At 43.8% G+C, this 20,451-nt stretch overlaps 2 protein-coding genes across 3 annotated transcripts in view; one reads left to right on the top strand and one right to left on the bottom strand.

Annotated features, from left to right (window-relative positions):
* Uso1 (USO1 vesicle transport factor) overlaps nt 1-11,725 on the bottom strand; it is a 66,436-nt gene extending 54,711 nt beyond the window's left edge. The window contains exon 1 of one of the 2 annotated variants that reach the window (XM_057771648.1): nt 11,568-11,725. In XM_057771648.1, coding sequence (XP_057627631.1) covers nt 11,568-11,633 — 66 coding nt within the window. In that variant the 5' untranslated portion in view covers nt 11,634-11,725. The remainder of the gene's footprint in view (nt 1-11,567) is intronic. The other variant, XM_057771649.1, reaches the window with a different exon arrangement.
* A 269-nt stretch (nt 11,726-11,994) lies between these two features.
* Nucleotides 11,995-20,451, top strand: part of G3bp2 (G3BP stress granule assembly factor 2) — a 79,721-nt gene continuing 71,264 nt past the window's right edge. Inside the window, exon 1 of the mRNA XM_057771828.1 lies at nt 11,995-12,141. The gene's annotated coding sequence lies outside the window, so the exon portion shown is untranslated. The remainder of the gene's footprint in view (nt 12,142-20,451) is intronic.

The raw sequence follows: 20,451 nt of genomic DNA, 5'->3' as shown, positions 1-20,451 counted from the left end.
CATGTGTGTCTGTGCACCACTCACCCACCTGGTACCTAGGGAGACCTGAAGCAGGCATCAGATCTCCTGGAACTGGAGCTACAGACAGCTATGAGCTGCCTTGTGAGTGCTGGGAATCAAACTTTGATTCTCTGGAAGAGTAGGAAGTGTCCTTAACTCCCAAGCCATCTCTCCAGCCCCCAATTTTAAAGTTCTAAGTGTCTCAAAACCTTTAAAGACAGAATATTTCTATTTTAAAATAATTTGCAGGAATTAAAATTCAAACCAAACTTAAAAATAAACATCAGAGCACTAGATACAATGGTAAAACATTAAACAACTGTCTACTAAGTGAGGAAAAGTCAAATACATTGCGGTATATTATTTGGTGAACCCAGTCGTAGCTATTCAAAAGAATCAACTGTACTGACATAAAAAAAGAGTATCATACAATAAAAATAAGCCACAGAAGTAGTGGTAAATGAAACCACAGAAGCAAAAGTATGTATGTAAGACAAAATTAATTTTGTATGTACACATGTGTATGTATGCATGCATGTGTGTTTGTGTCAAAGTTAGAGGATATGATCTGTGGAAAACCACTCTCTTCTTCCACGCTGTGGGTCTGAGGAATTGAACTTAGGTCTTTAAGTTTGGTGGCAAGTGTCTTTACCAACAGAACCATCCTGCCTACCCACAAACATGTATTTTTAAAATTGTACTGAAAAATTAGATATTCAAAATGACAAATATCCCATCCAAAACCTCAAATCCTGAAAAAAAAAAAGTATCATTATAGAACGGCAAAGCTACAGAAAGCAGAGCAGACAACCTTTGCAAAGTTCGATTCATAACGGAAGTTTCAGACGTTTTGCTCCTGGGCCAGTGAGGTACTTGATCAGGTAAAGGTGTTTGTCGATAAGCTTGCTGGTCTCAGAATTAACCCCACAAGTTGTCCCTGATTTTCACATGCACATCATGACACATGCATACAAACATGCACACACACAGCTAAATAAAACACAAATTTAAAAGCTGACTGTTTTTTTACACTGCATAAAATAGAATGTTAACTACCTTCAAGCTAGTGTTCTTCAAGAAAAGATAGAAATGTAGACTTTCATATGAAATTGTTTTAATTTTTCAAAGCTAGTTTAAAATTATTTCACATATAATAAAGTCAAATAACTTTCAAATACTAAATATGCTATTATTCCTTATGTTGAAATAGAATATTTTTTATGTCTTCAAGTTTTAAATACTAAATGATCTTTATTCATTGTGTTTTTGTTTTCTGAAACAGGGTTTCTCTGTGTAAGTCCTGGTTGTTCCGGAACTCACTTTGTAGACCATGTTGGTCTAGAACTCACAAAGATCCACCTGCCTCTGCCTCCTGAGTGCCCGGATTAAAAGTGAGTGCCACCATCGACCAACAAAACTAAGTAATTTCAAGAATGCATCTTGTTTAGATACTTTTACTTTATAGGTAATGAAGTGGACTCTACTTAGGACACATTGCATCCTTATCAGTTCCCTCATCTGCACACTCACTAAAACATATTTGCAGCCACAAATCAATGACTGCAGTGCTTTCCTGCTCGTCTGAGGACAGTGCAGAGCAGTGAAAACAGACTCCCAGACTCCACATCCAGCTGAGGTCAAGTAGGACCTTTTCAGTGTAAATAAAATTCTTTCTATGCTCTGTGTAGTATTACAGTTGTTGTGTTTGTATTTGCTGTTGGTGGTTTCTCTATAACAGACGCCTCCTGGGTGCTGTGTTGAGGGCTTTTCCTAGGCACAGGAAGGTTAGAAGGCGTCCTAAAGAAAAATTAGGTTCCATTCAGCATGAGGTGCTGCTGGCCTTGAGTTAAATAAAGACATGTTTTAAATGAAGCATCTTTAAAGAAAAATAAACATAAACACAATGGGGCTATTTTTGGTTTGAGAGATTTTTGTTTCAATTTTTCTTTTAAACAAGATCTCACTCTGTGGCCCTGACTGGCCCTGAACTCACAAAGATCACCTGCCTCTGCCTCTGAGTCCTGGGATTAGAGATGTCACTACACCTGGCTAAAACAAGGTTTTGTATTGACTGGTGTGACAAAAATATGACCAGCGGCTCACATGAAGCTGACCTTGGGTTTTCCTTCAGAGGAGTACTTGAGGATGCACGCCAATTCTATGTCCATGGTGGCTTGCTAGAACATAACTGACCCAACAGGGACAGTTAAGCAAAGGATATGAAGCCAGCCATCAGTGTTAGATATGCAGAGTAAAAGGAGGGTTTAATAGAGATTTCTTCATATTTTTTTCTCGTTGACTAGTGAAACAAAATAAATCTTGTACTAATTAAAATCAATGTATAGTCTACAATTGATGTCTTATGTCATTTCCAGGAATAATCTCTTTTTTCCTTTTCTTCTCCCCAATAAATATGTATATACAAAGGGACAGCTTTTCAAAAGTGAAACAATTATTCTGAGACTTGCTTTTTAAAATATGTAATAGATATTGGATATTTATTATTATTATCAATCTACTCAGTGAAAATGATGGTTTGCCCCCCAAAACAGAATATTTCTATCAGGATCAGGTATGTGTGCACTTGCACTAAGGATTGAGTCCACATGCTGAGCTTGCACTGTCCCAGAGCTTGGGTTTGTGTTACCCATAGAATGAGGTATTTGACAGCAGTGGTTTAGCTGCTGTGAGCAAGGCTAGGAGAGAGACAGGCTGAAAGGAGAAAGAAGTTTCCTTTGTCTAGTAAAAGTACAAGCTAGTTGGCAGCAGGGAACTTTGCCCCTCAGAGCCCTGAAGGGTCTAGCCATCACCTCCAGTACTATGCTAATTTGAACTGATGAGGTTTCTTTATTGCTATCAAGTTCAAATTCCAGGCTGAGACAAGTGGAAAGAGGAATGAAGGACACAAAGCTTCATTTACGAACATGACCTTGAAGTTATAATTTGTTGGCAGAATGTGATCACGCTGGGATACCATATTTCGAGGGAGTCAAAGTGCTCGTGTGGACGCCACGCACAGACGCCGTCAGTGAAGATGAGCAGCTGAGCACCATTACACAGCAGTGAAAAACACTCCGAGTCTTCGAGTCACAAGTTTGAAATAGAAATTAAGCATATTTAATGCTACAAAAATAAAAAATGTAGACCTGTGTTTGAACAAAAATGGTCAAGTCTTTATAGGATTTGAGTATGAGTAATGTGTTTTCTTTCATTTGGTTGCAGCTGTCAAAAGGAGGCAGCACGACACTTCCTTCTGGGAGGATGAAGTCACAGTCACCCTGAATATGAGCAGCAGGTGATAAGGTCTCCATCAGTGAGGGAAGGATTGCAAAGGTTAGGTGTTCAAATGTTAGCTGCTTGAGTCTCAAGTAGAGACAAACGGCAAACACTGAATGCTAGCATTGTGAACACGTCCTCCTGTGGTTCCTGAAGCTGTTTCTCCTCCAGCATCAGCCATGGTGGCTGGAGAGTCCCTACAGGTTCTCATTCAGCTCAGGCTAGCCTTGAACTCCTAAGTGCTGTGCTACCGTGATGGAGTCTGCACCTACTACAGTTCAACCATGAGTGGTCCTCAAGCACTAAGTACGTCAAAAGAGAGAAATAGTCCTCGTCTGGAATCTTATAGTGGATGTCTTGTAATGAAAAATGACAGTTAAATACCCATAAATAATTCTTTCTTCCTTTAAAAATTTAAAAATAATTTATTTTTATTTTTTTTGTACATTGGTGTTTTGCCTGCATGTATGTCTGTGTGAGGGTGTCAGACCCCCTCCCCCCCCGCCGGAACAGGAGTTATAGACAGTTGTGAGCTGCCATGTGGGTGCTGGGAACGGATCCCAGGTCCACTGTAGGAGAAGCAAGGACTTGGAGGCACTGAGTTATCTCTCTAGCTCCACACTTTATTGTTAATGCATGTGCAAGTATGTTTGTCAGAGGACAACTTGCAAGGCTCAGCCCCCTCCTTCCACCATGTGGAGACCCACTATTATTATGTATATCATCAGGATAACAATACTAACCACAACTGTAGGCTATATCCTGACTTCAGAGATGTATAAATGCTAACATGTATTGGTAAAATATGGTGAGCTGGATAGTTTTATGCCAACTAAAAAAACTAAAGTCATCCGAGACAAAGGGAACCTTAATTAAGAAAATGCCTCCATAAGATCCCACTGTAGGCAAGCCCATTGGGCATTTTCTTTATTAGTGATTGATGAGGGAAGGCCCAGCCCACTGTGGTGGTGCCATCCCTGGTGGTCCTGGTTCTATAAGAAAGCAGGCTGAACAAGCCATGGGGATAAATCAGGAGGCAGCACTCCTTTACGACCTCTGCATCAGCTCCTGCCTCCAGTTCATGCCCTGACTTCTTCTTCTTCTTCTTTTTTTTTTTTTTTTTTTTTTTTTTGTTTTTCGAGACAGGGTTTCTCTGTGGTTTTGGAGCCTGTCCTGGAACTAGCTCTGTAGACCAGGCTGGTCTCGAACTCACAGAGATCCGCCTGCCTCTGCCTCCCAAGTGCTGGGATTAAAGGCGTGCGCCACCATTGCCTGGCCCCTGACTTCTTTTAGTGACTATATGCACTTGTGCAAGCCAAATAAACGAACCCTCTCCTCCCCAGCTTGCTTTGGTCATGGTGTTTCTTCACAGCAATAGAAACTAAGACACATGGTCACTGCAGCATTTACTGCATGCTAGATGGATCCTAAAACGCTTTCTACTTTTAAACTTAATCTTCATAAAGTCCCAATTAAGACTGGCACTATTCCACATCCACCTCTTAGAGACAAAGGCATGGGCCCAGCAGCTAGCAAACACAGAACATGGAGTGGTGGGGCAGGAGGAAAGCAAAGTTTGCAGACCACCTAAAACTGGCTCCCTGGCCTATATCCATGGCATTTCTGGCTACTGCTGAGTGCCAATACCATCATTTAGCCTGGAGAGATTGCCAGGGCTTCACCTCTGGGCTCTGGGCTCTCCTCTACCTTGCCAGCCTTACTGGTGCTTTCACCTGCAACGAAGGTTTGTGGCTCTCATACGAAACCACAAAATGCTATACAAGGACAAGGATTTGTTTTTATTTTATGCGCACTGGTGTTTTACCTGCATGTAAGTCTGTGTGAGGGTGTCAGATTCCCTGGAACTGGAGATACAGACAGTTGTGAACTGACATGTGGGTGCCAGGAATTGAAGCCAGCTCCTCTGGAAGAGCAGCCAATGCTGTTAACTGCTGAGCCATCTCTCTAGCCCCCCAAAAGTTTTAAAGAGAAAAACAAATTTGAGTAAACTCTAACCCAGATGAAAAGATTTATGCTTAATTAGTAACAGGTTTATCTCTGGAAAGAGAGTTAACTATAAATGCAGGAGATAGTCAAACAGAAGTTAATGGTCATTGGTATTATTTGTATATGCACACACACAGCCAAGGTGTGGTGGCACATATCTGTGATTCCAGCTATTCAGAATGCTGCAGCAGGAGGACTGAGTACCAGACGGGCTACAGACTGAAGGCTCCACCTCCAAAATAAAAGTCTCATCAATAAAGCACTTGAATCATGAAATTAGCATGGGTGATTATTAGAATACCTTTTTTGTTAATAATTGCCACTTGAGACTCACAATTCCATTCAGCAAGTAACATGAAATAACCCACTAACAGGCAACTGAGATATACTCAGAACTGTAACTAAATGACCTGCTTATTAAAACTAAAAAACGGGCCGGGCGGTGGTGGCACACGTCTTTAATCCCAGCACTCGGGAGGCAGAGGCAGGCGGATCTCTGTGAGTTTGAGACCAGCCTGGTCTACAAGAGCTAGTTCCAGGACAGAGAAACCCTGTCCCCCCCCAAAAAAAAAACTAAAAACGGGGGGGAGGGGTTGGTAATGTCATTTATTAATGCACAAAGGAGACTAACCCCCCTCCCAAAAAAAGCAATGGGGATAGCTGTGAGTAGGAAAGAAAAAAGGAGGACATGAAAATGAAAGGCTGGCTTGGAAAGATGGCTCAGTGAGGAGGGAGCTCACCTCACAAACCGACAAAAGCTGCCCTCCATACCTGTGCCATGGCACGCATGCCCCCCATAATAAAAAAAAATAATAAAAAAACAAAACAGAAAACGAAAAGTTGTAAAAAGGCAAAGAGGGGTACAGGGTCACATAAAAGTAGGATGAAGGTTAACTTAAATTTGCAAGACAGTGACATCACAGACTGAGAAATAGCTCAGTTTAAATTTAGAGCACTTGCTGCTCTTGCAGAGAGGTCCCAGCACCCACATGGTGATTCATAGCCATCTCTAATTCCAGTTTCAGGGGATCTGTCACCCTCTTTTGGCCTTCTTGGGCATCAGGCAAACAGGCAATGCATAACCATATATCTTGGCAAAACATCGTCATACATATAAAAACAAAATAAATATTTAAAAATACCTTTTTAAAAAACCCTCTATGTTCACTAACTTAACAAGGACTTGTTTAACACCTAGTAACTACTTACTTTAATGCTTTCTGAGAGTTTGAAACAGGGTTGTACCTTCCTAAAAAAGAACTCCCAAGGAAGACTCTTCTTGGTAGGACTAAAATAATTCATGTGAACCCACAGTTAACTTGTTAATACCGTAGTAATAGTATAAAAATGTTACAGTTAATCAACTACAAGCAAGAGCAGGGATTTGTTTCCAATGTAGCTCTGTAACTTTGAAGATGAGAAAAATGAAAAAGGTCAGTTTTCTCTTCTGATGACCTCAGCTACAACACAGTCCATTTCTATCACAATCACACTGGAATCTGCCAAGACACAACACTGCTTTACGTACTGTCCTTGCTTTCCCCACGAGTGAACTATTCCTAAAAGGAAAACCTTTTAACAAGACTATCATGAAATTTGTTTACCCAACAGCCTGTCTTAAATACCAGCATCTTAAAAATCTAACAGTACAGGAGCTAGAGAGTACAGGAGCTCAGTGGTTAAGAGAGTCCCAGCACCAACATGGAAGTTCATAACCGTCTGAAACTCCAGCTCCAGGGGATCCAATACCTCTCTGGCCTCCATGGCCACTAGGCACACACACGCTTATAGGCAAAACACCCACACATATAAGTTTTCAAATTAAAGTTGATTAACACTTTATACAAGGAATGTTTACAGTACTTCTCTGATATAGAAAAGGAAAAAAGTGTAACTTCCCCATGATATTCGGAACAGCTAAATAAAGAATCAGCATAACATATTTGTATAGCCGGGCAGTGGTGGCACATGCCTTTAATCCCAGCACTTGGAAGGCAGAACCAGGTAGATCTCTGTGAGTTTGAAGCCAGTCTGGTCTACAAAGAACACGTTTCAGGACAGGCTCCAAAGCTAAAGAGAAACCCTGTCTCAAAACAAACAAACAAACAAAATTTTCTGTATAGGGAATTTCCAGGCCGGGCATGGTAGTTTACAATCCCAGCATTAGAGCTGAAGCACTAGAATTCTAAGTTCAAGGCCAGTTTAGGTTACAAAAAGAGACTCCGTCTCAAAAACAAGCAAAGAAACACAAGCCTCTAAAAATATAATGGTGTGTTCTCCCCCAGGAGATAATCCAGTTCAGGATGAGTGTAATCACTCCCCAAATCATACGGCTTCAGGACTTAGTCTTTTAGGTACAGAGCCACAGATCATGGAAGACTTTTGAAAAATAGGAACTAGATAAGCATATTATATACTTAGATCCCAGTATAGACCTGTTAGGACAATTTTCCCTTTGTACATTTCCCAGAATACTAGTAGATACACGAAGTTTACTGAAGCCACAATCAGATACGTGTGCACACACAGGGTCTAGACAGAAAACTATGAAAACAGCACCCTTTATAGCTCCATATAAGAGGGTTTTCCTGTTTCATTTGTGACCATCAGACAACACACTTCTTTGGTAACAAACTCTGTTTTCTAGGACATCACAAAGGCTGTAAATAACATTCTCTGGAACACATCTTGGTAATGTTATGGCCCGTAAATTTTAAGTGATTCTTTTTTTAAAGGAGCCTAAACAATTTATGCAATTAAACTTCAAAATGGGAAGTGATATTTAATACAAACAAGTCAAAAAGCCACTTTTCCTGGATATAAAAGTCATCAGAGGCAAACCACTCTCCTGTCTCTGACATTGTTATTGCAAGTCAAGCCAAGCAAGAAAACATTCCAATTAAGGCACCGACCTAGTTACTAGCGTAGAGTATGTAGCAGCAACTCCAAGAGGAGTTTCAGAGCATACACTTACACTAACACTATGATGTGCCTAATCACACACTCATCAAACCAAAACTGAAAACTAAAACTTTTCTTTATTGTGTGTGTGTGAGAGAGAGACAGAGACAGAGAGGGACGCGTGGGTGTGATCACAACACGGTGTGCTTGCAGAGAGGTCAGAGGACAACTCTGTCAAGCAGGTTCTCCTTTCCCACCTTTCTGTGGGTTCTGGAGACTGAAGGCTGCCAGGTTTGCATGGCAAGTGACTTATCTGCTGAGCTACTAGCCAATTCAAAACTGTGAATTTACAATCACGCTCGTCACTTAAGAATTTAATTAAAAGAACGTATACCTGCATCTAGCTTGCTAGTCTTTCTGCTTTGAGTCAGTTCATCATCAACCCCCAAAGAGACGCCTGCAGCAGAGCAGTAATTCTTAGCTTTCGGCTGTCAGCCACTTTCATGGCTCAGGATCTAACTTGAAAACAGAAAGCATTCCAATGATTTATCATCAAATATACTCACATTTCTTATGGAATTTTCAAGAAATCATCTTTTAAAATGAGTACCAGTTGACAGGAGACGTAAAACTAAGAACGAGCAAGCAAGAGGTTACAGTCATCAGACATAGTGACTTTCTCTACCTCAGGATCAGGGGGGCATATTAAAAGGTAGTAGACTCTAAAATACAGAGTGTAAAATTAGAGACTAAAAATATCCCCTATTCCACAAACTTGCTGATGATCCTGTGATACAAACACAGATCTTCACTACTTGGCTGGTTCTGAAGAAGAAGTCCAAAGTCACTCTCAGCTGAGGCTAGGCACGGCACGGCACATCCGGCAATACAGCGCTTCCACATTCAGAAGACACTCAGCATGGGCTCAATTTCTAGCACCCAAACCACTCCAGCCCCCATTCCCTTATACCCCACAAAAAAAGGAAGAAAAAAGTATAGGCAGGAAAACAGCTAAAGCAAGCAGTATATTAGAAAACTCTCTAAGTAAAAGGTTTGATACAAAAGATTTCAGTTCAACAACTGGGGTCTCTAAAATAATAAAATGTCATTTATTTCTTTAAGCCTAACATTTGAAAGTTGCTGACTGTAATGTCTGTTGTTTATTTGAAATAGTACTCTAAGTAATTAATTAAAAATGATTATGGAGGGGAATTGCGGATTTAGCTCAGTGAAGTCTGGAAAAAATTTTATGGTGCTTATATTAGGGGAGAAAGCTGAAATACACCTGACCCTTGAACAAAAAAGATACTGCAAAGGACGATAATATACGTGATAGGAAGACAGACGGAGGGGCTGGGGCGCATAGCAATGGTGAGAAGAACAAGACCTGTTCGCCAAGTTATACAGCAATGGTTGTTCTGTTATGAAAGACATTATTTGCAGTTTCTTGGACAAAGAAGTTAGGGGTGCACACTAGAGAAAAAAAATTAATGACAGTTAAGCAGTTCAAAACCTTTTCAAGTCAAACATCTAGGGCAAATCAAATATCTCCAATTAAAGCATCTAATACTACACCATGTACTCCTCTGATGCTCTATAAATCCTGAACTAGTCACCCATGGGTCCTTGCTGTACTTCCTCATAGAATCAGAGCCAGTTTTGAGCACATTGTAACTCAGTACACTCTCCTTAGAAAGCAAACACTTTTTCCAGTTTGTGTGCACACCGAGTTGAGCAGTTAACAAGGCTCATCGCTTTCTCTCCAGCTCACATGTCCTCATGGTGACACTGGGGCATCATTCTGAAATGATCATCTGCGCACTGCACAGAAGGGTTCCAGCTCTACAGGGTGACTGTCAAATAAGGAAGCTTGCCCTATATGATCCAGCAGGAGCCTTCCAGCTTTACGTTCCTCTGCTCTCAATCACCTTTCCCAAGAGTCACCCTGACAAGGCTGAAGGGAATTCCAACTCTAACCTGCCCTTCCCTGAGCATCTCCTATGGGCCACACTTTGTTCTCCTTCAAGACTCATTATATCCCCAGGAGCCAGCACTTCTCCATTTTACTCAGAAAGTGTCAGCCTTCCCTCATCTGTCCAACTCAATCAATGGCGAAGCCTGGATTCAAATCAGGGTCTAACTTCAAAGCAAGCTCTTAATTTGTGTGTCTGAGACACGCAGATACCGGACAAAATACAGAAAGGCTAAAGAGATGGGCTGTGACTATGGTAATCTTAAGGAGTCCCTGGTTTTCTAGTGACAGTAGTCTTGTTGCCGTGTGGGAAGGGACAAGGGAAACCAAATATTGGGGCGGACAGAAAAAGAAAGAGGAGATCTGACTTTCAAATGCAGCAAAGAGCCCTGCCGGCTTTCTGCTCGGCGGCAGAACGTTAGCCTTGTATGTGGTAAGGCCCCGGATTCAATCCTCAGAGTTCCTCCATCTCCCCCAAGAAGTACTAACAGAACTCGTGGGGTTAACATCATGTAAATTTCCAAAATCGCCAGTTAAGAACTGAAACACAGGGATCAGCAACAAAGTCTAGGCTTAACAGAAGGCTTACTTTTCACCGTAGCAGAACTGTAGCTCTAAGACTCTGATCAAGTTACTTCAATTCTCTCTTCATTAGTAAAGACCCTATCCTATCTTCCAGGGTACTTTATGATCGTTCCGGATCCCCAAACAAAGGTATCACAGCTACCCAAAGCTGATCTTTAAAATGTCACACGCGGTCATTTAAACTTATGTCAGTTTCTTTCTTTCTTTTTTAATGCCATTCACAGGAATCCCCAATGGACTATGCAAACTTTACAGTAAGTGTATCCAAACATAAAACCAAACACTGGATTTCCGTGTCTTAGTAATTAAAAAAATTACAAATTGTGTCACCAGGAGAGCAGTAAAGTCCCTAGAGTGATTAGAGCGCAGATCACTACAGCGTGCAAGACAAGTATTGCCACATGACACATTTGGGTGAACCTCAAAAGTGCAGTCTGAACCACCAACCCCAAGCAAACGTCTGCCCGTACAGCCGCTGGGGCGGGAGCAGGTGGCCTTGTGCCCCCAAGAACATCGTTTTATTCTTAGCCACACGCCCTCGGCCAACAGCTGGGATCTAAGCTCCTTCCAGCCCTCCAGAGCCCGGCAGCAGCCGGCACCGAGGCCGGCCGACAGGTTAAAGGGAAAGAGGGAGGGGCCGCGGTCCGTCGGCGAACCGGGTCCCCGAAGCCCTCCTGTCACCGTGGCCCGGGCGGCCCGCCGCGTGAGGAGCTCGCGCGTCCGAGCAGGGGAAGGAAGGCGAAGGGAGCGGCGTGGATGCCCCGTTCTCGCCCAGCCCAGCCCGGCCCCAGCCCGGTCACAGCCCGGCCCCGGGCGCTGCGCTCACCGTCTCGGCTTCTGTGTGCTGGGGTCCAGCACTCTGGCCCCCCATCACCCCGCGGAGGAAATTCATCTCGTCGCTCGGCCGCCGGCGTCCCCAGCCCCTCAGCCAAAGAAAACACGGCCGCCCCCGCCCCCGAAGGGCCTAGCCCCCCGAGCCGGCGCTCCGAACGCCCCGGCTTCCGCCACCGCCGCCTCCTCCTCAGCAGCCGCTCCGGCCCCCGGAGCCCGGAAACAGCCACCGCCGCCAGTCGCCCTGCGCCTGCGCGGGGACGTGGCGTTACGTGGCGGCTCGAAGGACGAAGGCAAAAGGGGAGAGGAGGGAGCCCCGGCCCGCAGGCCACGCCCACTGCCCCCACCGGACACGCCCCCTCCTCCGCCCTGCGCCGCTCGCTGTCGCTGGCCGCGGTCACCCACGTGGTCGCAGCCCAGCCCAGTCGGCTCGGGAGGATCTGATTAGACTGCGCGCTTCGGCTGCTGCTAGGTGTTTTGTCGCCGAGTGGGACGGACTGCAAGCTGTCAGATCTGAGGGCTTATTTTGTTGAGTCGAAAGTGAAATTATCCTTTGGTCAGCGTGACAGGTAAGGGCGGGTCCGGGCCCCTGGAGGATTCGTTTGGTTCTTTTGGTTAAGCGGCAGGAGCGCTGTGGCCTTTTGATCCTCGTAGATTGCATTTCTTCACAGGGCTTTGTTTGGTGGTAACGGGGGTGCTAGAGATCCCTTAGTCCACTACCACTGGAGGGCGCGTTTCTAAATTCTTGCTCCTCAACCCCACGAAAAGGAATTCCTAGATCTAAATACCAGGTACTCCGCTCATTTTTAAGTGTGAGAGGAAACCCCCGTCGAACCCTGCGTTTACCTCACTCTAAATTAGAGATAAATTGTTCCGGAGTGTCAGTTTGGTAGCCAGTAGCATAATGTTGGTGGCGGTGGTGTTTTGTTTTTTTTTTTCATTAACTCTTGATTCCTGTATTTTCAGTGTTTTTTTTTAACATGCAAAATGTCATTTTTCCAAATCGGTATGTTGTTCTTTCCAGATGAGGCTCCCGTGCTTCTGGAATAGTCTTGTAAATGTCTTGACACTGAAAGGTAGTCTCCTGAGCCAACTGACTCATGCATCTCTTGGTCTCAATTCCCCGTGGGTCTCAGATGTGACGTTTAAGATTAAACTCGTCTTTCCCAGCCTCCCTCAAAAAAAAAAAAAAATCAGTATGCTTCCACCACATGCCGTAGCATGCCCTCCAGGACCCTTACCCAAAGAATTCCCTAAACCAGGAGGAAGCTGGACTTTGGCTTTCCACCTTCACCTGTCCAATGTGAGTGTGTAGTTTTTATGTAGAGACGAGTTTTCAAATCCTTCCTCTCCTCGAGTACTCTGCTTGTCGGTGTTTCTTATTCTCTCATTTCACTCCGAGGTTCCAGCAGTAGCTTCCTAACTAGTGTGTCTACATTCAGTCCTGGCTTCTCTCAGCCCACCCGTGGGTGAGCCCAAGAAGAAATATGTCAGTTGTCTTCTCAGAATTCCCCAGTGCTTCCCCAGTCTGTATAATGAAATCCAAACTCCTTAGTTTGGCAAACAGACCTGTTGGCGTTACAGCTCCTGTCTCCCTCACATCCTCGACATTTTTCTCTTGCCTCAGTGTGCCCTTTGCTTCTTTGTGAGGCAGAGAGCCCTGCTAGGTCCTTAAGCCTCAACTCCAGCATCTCAGCAAAGAGTACCTTGACATCAAGATGCATATCTGTGTGCAGTGGCTCTGCAGGACCTGGTGACACTGTTTGTGTATCAGCTGCCTACTCTTCTTGACCAATCCTACAGACTGATTTTGATGAACAGGTGAATAAATGGTTGAATGAGTTCCTGTGACCGGCATACCAAGGGAGATGGTCTGTTCTGCCTGTGGCTTACAGAACACGCACCACAAAGGCCATGGCGAGGGTTCATTTTAGTCCAAGGTCTTAAGCCTGGACACAGGGCATGGGGTACTCCTGCCAGAAGTACTGTGTACTGAGTATTGTCCTCTGCTTGACATTTTGCCTTAGACATTTTCCATGGAGGCATTTTGTTGCAGCCTAAAAAAAGTAACCATTAAATTCTCAGCAGTTAGCAAGTAGAGCCTGTAGAGAACCTCACCTAGCAGTCTCCCTGTCTCCCTGGGCCTGACCTCGCCTCCTCCCCAAGCCTCACTTTGTCCTACCTTCAAGGGCTGAGGCGCTGATCTGATTGGAAGGGGCTTAGAGACAGCTCTTTCTGCTATTTGATAATGGAACACAGGACCTCGACATCCTAACAAAATTGTTTTAAGGGACAAGCCTTGTTAAAATACCTTGTTTTTGTTTTTTTATTTTTTTATTTTTTGGTTTTTCGAGGCAGGGTTTCTCTGTAGCTTTGGTGCCTGTCCCAGAACTAGCTCTTGTAGACCAGGCAGGCCTCAAACTCAGAGATCCGCCTGCCTCTGCCTCCCAAGTGCTGGGATTAAAGGCGTGCGCCACCACCGCCCGGCTGAAACTGCGGTGGATATAGTTGTCACAACCTAGAATACTCCCCTCATTTGACCTGTTTTATTTTCTAGCAGTGTGCCTAGGGCAGGGGTACTGTGGGCAGGAAGGACCAAAGGACAGACGGTTGGGTGCCAAAGTGAAACAGGGAAACCTTCCCGTGTTCCCCGGCCTCACAGCCTCACTTCTGTTCCGCTCACTACTTGGGGTCTAAAGAGGCAGCAGAGAAGGTGTAAGCTGTTACTTATGCCCCAGGTCGGATCTGAGGGAGCCGAAGCAAGGAGCAGCTGTGAAGGGGCCTCCTCATTTAAGAAAAGGGCTCCGAATTAATCCAGCGGTGCTGGTACTTTTAGAAGACAGTTAGGGACAGTGACTTATTCCTGCTTGTACTTGTCGTATGGCGGAATTCGCCAACATGGTAGTTGCTTAAGAACCACTTGTTCGCTACTAAGCAAGAGCAAACACGAGGGAGCTGTGACTGACTTACACTCACGTGCTTCTGACTCTGGGATTCAGGACGAGAATGGTATGTTTCAGTAAAATTTCTGCAGTCTAAAAACTTTGAGTGGATGAGGCTAATTTTCCATTTCCTAAACCAAACCTGACCAAGAGCATCTACTAAAATTCATTATTTTGAAATCCATTTTTTTCTTAAAAAAACCAATTCCTTCAGTGGTTGAGCTTGCTTATCTTTTTTCTACTTTGGGTGGGGAGGAGGAAACTCAGCAAAAACAATGAAACATCATTGCACAAAATTGTTATATAGCTTGGAGGGGCGGGTGGCAAACAGTTGCCTATGCCTTAGAACGGTGGTTCTCGACCTTCCTAATGCTGTGGCCCTTTAATACAGTTCTTCATGTGATGGTGACCCCCAACCATAAGATTACTTTTGTTGCTACTTCATAACTGCAATTTTGCTGCTTTTATGAATTGTAATGTAAATGAGTGATATGCAGGAGATTCGTCTGATATGCAACCCTTGCAAAAAGCAAAAGGGTCATTCGACCCCCAAAGGGGTCACCACCCACAGGTTGAGGACCACTGACTTAGAGACTGAGTAGAAATGATCAACTGTGTTTGAAACACATCACGTTCAGGATTTTAAAGCCTTTTGGGACTCTGGAAAAGCAGTGTCTAAACACACTGTTAATATTCGTTACTGTCCAATTAACCAAGCCACATACGACAAAGTTTAAATTGGTAATGAAGCAAGACCCAAGTTCACAACTAATCAATAACAGAGTCAAGTACTTGCACCCTTTGTTTATTTGCTAGACTCTGCTCAAAGGGCTTGGCATAAAAGAATCCTCCTACCAGGCGGTGGCACATGCCTTTAATCCCAGCAGGCAGATCTCTGTGAGTTCCAGGCCAGCCTAGTCTACAGAGTGAGTTCCGGGACAGCCAGGGCTGTTAAACAGAGAAACCCTCCCCCGAAAAAGGATCCTCCTGGCTGTCGCTGTAGCTTGGTGTTTGAAGCACACTTAGAGCTGGAATCCCAGCTCGGGTAAGTATAGATCAAGCTAGTACAGCACTGAAGCCCTAGGTTTGATCCCTATGATCACGTCACCTTGAGGAGGTGACGATGGAGCTGGGGGTTTAGGGGATCACAAATTCAGAGTACACAGTTAAGTGGTACCCTGACAGAAAAAAAAATCCCACAAACAAACAAGCACATTTTCCTACATAGACAGAAAGCTTGCTTAGTATTTGTGTGGCTCTGGATAATGTTAATTTTTTTTAGTTTGTATTTTGTTTGTTTGAATGTTTTGTTGTGTTTTCTGAGGCAGGATTTTACTCTGTGTAACTCAGGTAGGTTAGCCTTGTACAGTCCACATCCCGAGTGCTGGAATTACAGATGTAGACCTGGTAATAATTGGCTCAGTCTTCACAGCAGCAACCTGATGACAGATAGTGTTGTTAGCTCTGCTTTAGAGATGGAAAAATAAGAACATCGGCCTTGACCAGTGGTGTCCTGCTGGGGCTTGGCAGAGATGTTAATTTGACCAGCGGTGTCCTGTACAATTGGCAGAGATGAACAGGAGCTGGCATCTGGCTCCAAAGCCTGCACGCCTGTGTGCTTTTACGCTGTCCCTCTGGAGTCAACACAGTGGCCAGCTGTCCACATGGCCCTCTGTAATCTGACTTGGATTTTGTAGCTGTATTTTTCCTTTTTTGGAAGCTGTCACACAGGGCTCTACTGCCTCCCTTTGCCGGCTCATGCTTTCTCCGTCACTCCTGTAAGGTGCAGCCTGCCAAGAGAAGGACATGAGCTTAGCCTTTGTAAGAGGAGGAAATGTGCATTGCAGGATCCATAAAATATGGTATGCCCTGTGTATATTTCATCTTCTTTTTGTCTGATCCTCTCTGACTCCTCGAATTCTAACCCCATTAGAGCAAAGATTTCATTCCTTTTGTAAGTTGTTTTACCCCAGTGTGTTGCATAGTATCTAACCCATAGGGACATCTAATAACTTTAATCCCCCAAAGAGGAGATTCCCACTGTGGACTTGTGTACAGAGAAGATTCAGTAGTTTACTAAGCATGGCATGGCATGGCAGCCATACTAATTCAGGATTCTTGGTTTCTTTTTCTTTCTTTCTTTTTTTTAATCAAAACTTTAAAATTTTTTCTTTTTGTTTATGGGTCTGGAGAGGTGGCTCAGCGGTTAAGAGCACTGGCTGCTCTTCCAGAGGACCCAGGTTCAGTTTCCAGCAACGTGGTAGCTTACAGCCTCTATAACTCCAGTTTCAGGGGCTCTGATGACCTCACAAAGACATACATGAGGTAAAACACCAATGCACAGGAAGCAGAAATGGTGTAAGAGGTCCTTCTGTTTGTGTGTTGCTTTCATTGGTTAATTAATAAAGAAAATGCTTGGCCTGATAGGGCCAAACTTAGGTAGGCAGGGAGACAGAACTGAATTCTGGGATGAAAAAAGCAGAGTCAGAGAGAGCCGCCAGGGAGCTGCCAGGTCAGACATGCTGAATCTTTCCTGGTAAGCCACGACCTCGTGGTGATATACAGATTATTAGATATGGGTTAAATCAAGATGTGAGAGTAGCCAATAAGAGGCTAGAGATAATGGGCCAGGCAGTGTTTAAATGAATACAGTTTCTGTGTGATTATTTCAGGTGTAAGCTAATGGGGCAGCTGGGACCAAAAGCGGGCCCTCTGTCCCTCAACACAGAAATAAATAAAATCACTTTAATTTTTATTTATGCATATGGTTGTTTGCATGTATGTCTGTGCACCAATATGCGCAGTGCTTTTGGGATCCAGAAGAGGGCGTTGGATCCTCTGGAACTAGAGTTAGAGGCAGCGTAGGTGCTGGGTATCAAATCCTAGTCCTCTGCAAGAGCATCCAAGGCTCTTAACCACTGAACCATCGCTCCAGCTCCTGTTTATTTATTTTTCTTTTTGAGACAGGCTGATGTTGAACTTACTACCTAGCTGAGTTTGGCTTTAAATTCCTAATCCCTTCCTTTTCCTTCCAAATGCATGGATTTCAGGTGTACACTATCATGCCTGGCTTGAAAATTTTATTAATATGGTAAATTTTGTTTATACTATGTTAGTGGCCTTTGATGATTAAATGGATAGTTAACCTTTATCAGATGTAAATATAAACATGTGTAGAAAGAAGGGCTTACCTGTTTAACATCAAATCTCAGTTCAATTTCTCTGTGTCCAATACATCTTACTTTAAGATCTATTATACTTTGGGCTGGAGAGATGGCACGGCGGTTAAGAACACTTATTATTCTTATAGAGGACCCAAGTTTCATCTCCAGCACCTACATGGAGGCTCACAGCCGTTTGCAACTCTAGTTCTGGGGCATTGCACATCCTCTTCTGGCCTCTGCTGGCACAAGGCACACACGTGGTACACAGACACACAGGCAGGCAAAACACCCATATACATAAAATAATTAAAATTAAAAAAAAAAAAAGATTTCAGTTGCTCCAGACAGCTGGCCTTTTGCTTTCTCTGCCTTTGTGTAGAGCAGTGATGCTTGCTGTTATGTTGAGTCTTCCCACGGTAGTGACGTCTTCCTGGAAATGCTCTCACAGATAAGCCCAGAGATATGATTTACTCAACTCCGGGGTCATTCTTTTTTTTTTTTTTTTTTTTTTAGGATTTTCAAGACAGGTTTTCTCCGTAGCTTTTTGGTTCCTGTCCTGGAACTAGCTCTTGTAGACCAGGCTGGTCTCGAACTCACAGAGATCCGCCTGCCTCTGCCTCCCGAGTGCTGGAATTATCCGGGGTCATTCTTAATCCATCAAGTTGACAGTCAAGTTTGATCATCAGAGGCTGTAATCCTGGCACTTAGGGGGTGAAGGCAGGAGGATCAGGAGTTCAAAGCTAGCCTATGCTAGATGGTAAATGTGAAGCCAGCCTGCTATACATGAGATTCTGTTGCAAAACAAAAATAAAAAACCATGAACTGTCATGCACAGGTAACCTAAAATATGCAGAAGGGTGTCTAGGAAAGTTTCCTACCACCTTTGGTCACCCAGACAGTTAACATAAGCAATTGTATATTCATGCACAATTCATCCATATACAGTTGTGTGTGTGTAAGTGTAATAATGTTTTTGTTGATAATACAATTAACCCACTGTTCTCTATCTTTTCTTCCTTTTTGATGACCTGGAGAGTAAATTCAGAGTACCACCTCGTCTGGAAAATTGCTCACCACCCCTGAGATGGCCCTATTCGTCTCTATTTAACTTGGCTGTGGCTTGGTGATTGTTCTAGATCAGTCTAAAGGAAGTGTCCTCATTTGCTCTCAATATGAGGCACTTTCTGTTGTCTTCGAGATGGGGTCTCATATATCCCAGGCTGGCTTCAAAGTCATGGTGTAGTATGAGGATGACTTTGAACTTCTGATCCTCCTGCATTCACCTCCCATATGCTGGGGTTTCAGATGTGTGCCACTGTGGCATTCCTTATTTATGCAGTGCTAGGGACTGGGCACAGAACCTTGTGTGTGCCAGGCAAGCGCTCTACCAGCTGCTCCAGCTCTAGAAATCAAGCCCCTCAAGGCCCTCTCCAAAGTATTGTTAAGCTCTGGGAATCCTGTTAGAGAAAGGGACAAGCAAAAGGTCAGGGTCCGTTCACAGCCTTCTCCAACTGACTGGATTTCTAATACTTCCTGTTTTGGTTTAAACAAAAAGTTTCAGAGGCAAAAATGTTGGACAATCACCCTTATCAGGCGATGTGAAATGTGACCGAGGCCAGGACTTGGGATAGCTGGGATACAGTGCATGCCCTCAAGTCCAAGCTTCTTGCTCCACCTCTAAAAAGGAAATGGAGTTGTTCCCTCCCTGCTGAGGTTTGTTAGATAACAGTGTTTGCAACACAGTGAGTGAGGACCCAGCTCAGCCTTGGTGTGTCTTGTCATTTTCTTAAGAACTGAACTTGCAAAGATCTTGCCCTGTAATAGAACCAACTCAACTCTATTGGGTCCCATTACTAAGAAGTCTGCTCCTTCAGATGTGGCTGTCTCTGGGACATCAAAACATTTCCCTTAGGATGTGGGCTTTCAGTATTTCTGTTTAGGGTTAGGGTAGGGTTTCTGGGTTTAGGTTTAGGATTTCTTTGTTTTTGCTCCACAGAGGGGCAAAGTGGCTGTGGGACAGCTGGTCCTATGATCTCCCAGGGTCAAGTTCATCAAGAAAGGTTCTAATCTCCCAGTAATCCCAGCCAGAGTCTCCCTTGTGCTCCTTGACTCTAGTTGGATCATGTGACCATGTGTTGTCATTTCCTGTTGTCCTGGGTTTGAGATGTTCTGACTGACTTTGAGTCACCTGTCCTTCTAAAGCAGGAAGTGGCGGTTCAAAGCTCATCCTAAAATGCATGGAAAATGGATGTCCCTTAAGAGAAAGCTGGAGTTCTGTGCTATAGTAAGCTTATCAGTAAGAAAATCAGTGGGGGTTGGAGAGATGGCTCAGAGGTTGAGAGCACTGGCTGCTCTTCCAAGAAGTCCTGAGTTCAGTTCCCAGCAACCACATGGTGGCTCACAATCATCTGTATTGAGATCTGGTGCCCTCTTCTGGCATGCAGGCAGAACACTTTATATATAAGAAAGAAAAAAATAGGACTGGAGAGATGGCTCAAAGGTTAAGAACTCTGGCTGCTCTTCCAGAGGTCATGAGTTCAATTCCCAGCAACCACATGGTGGCTCACAACCATCTATAATGAGATCTGGTGCCCTCTTCTGGTTTGCAGGGACACATGTAGGCAGAATACTGTATGCATAATAAATAAATAAACAAAGAAACAAATAATTAAATACATTTAAAAAATGAAAAAATAGATAAAAGAAAACTAATAGATATTCTCATTGCCCTCAGTGAACAGAACCATTGGCTAGTTCTTTTTTTTTTTTTAAA

The sequence above is a fragment of the Chionomys nivalis genome, chromosome 6 (assembly GCF_950005125.1).
Source record: "Chionomys nivalis chromosome 6, mChiNiv1.1, whole genome shotgun sequence".
Lineage (NCBI taxonomy): Eukaryota > Metazoa > Chordata > Mammalia > Rodentia > Cricetidae > Chionomys > Chionomys nivalis.
The sequence above is the reverse complement of the archived record's forward strand: the minus strand, read 5'-3'. Positions and strand labels throughout refer to the sequence as shown.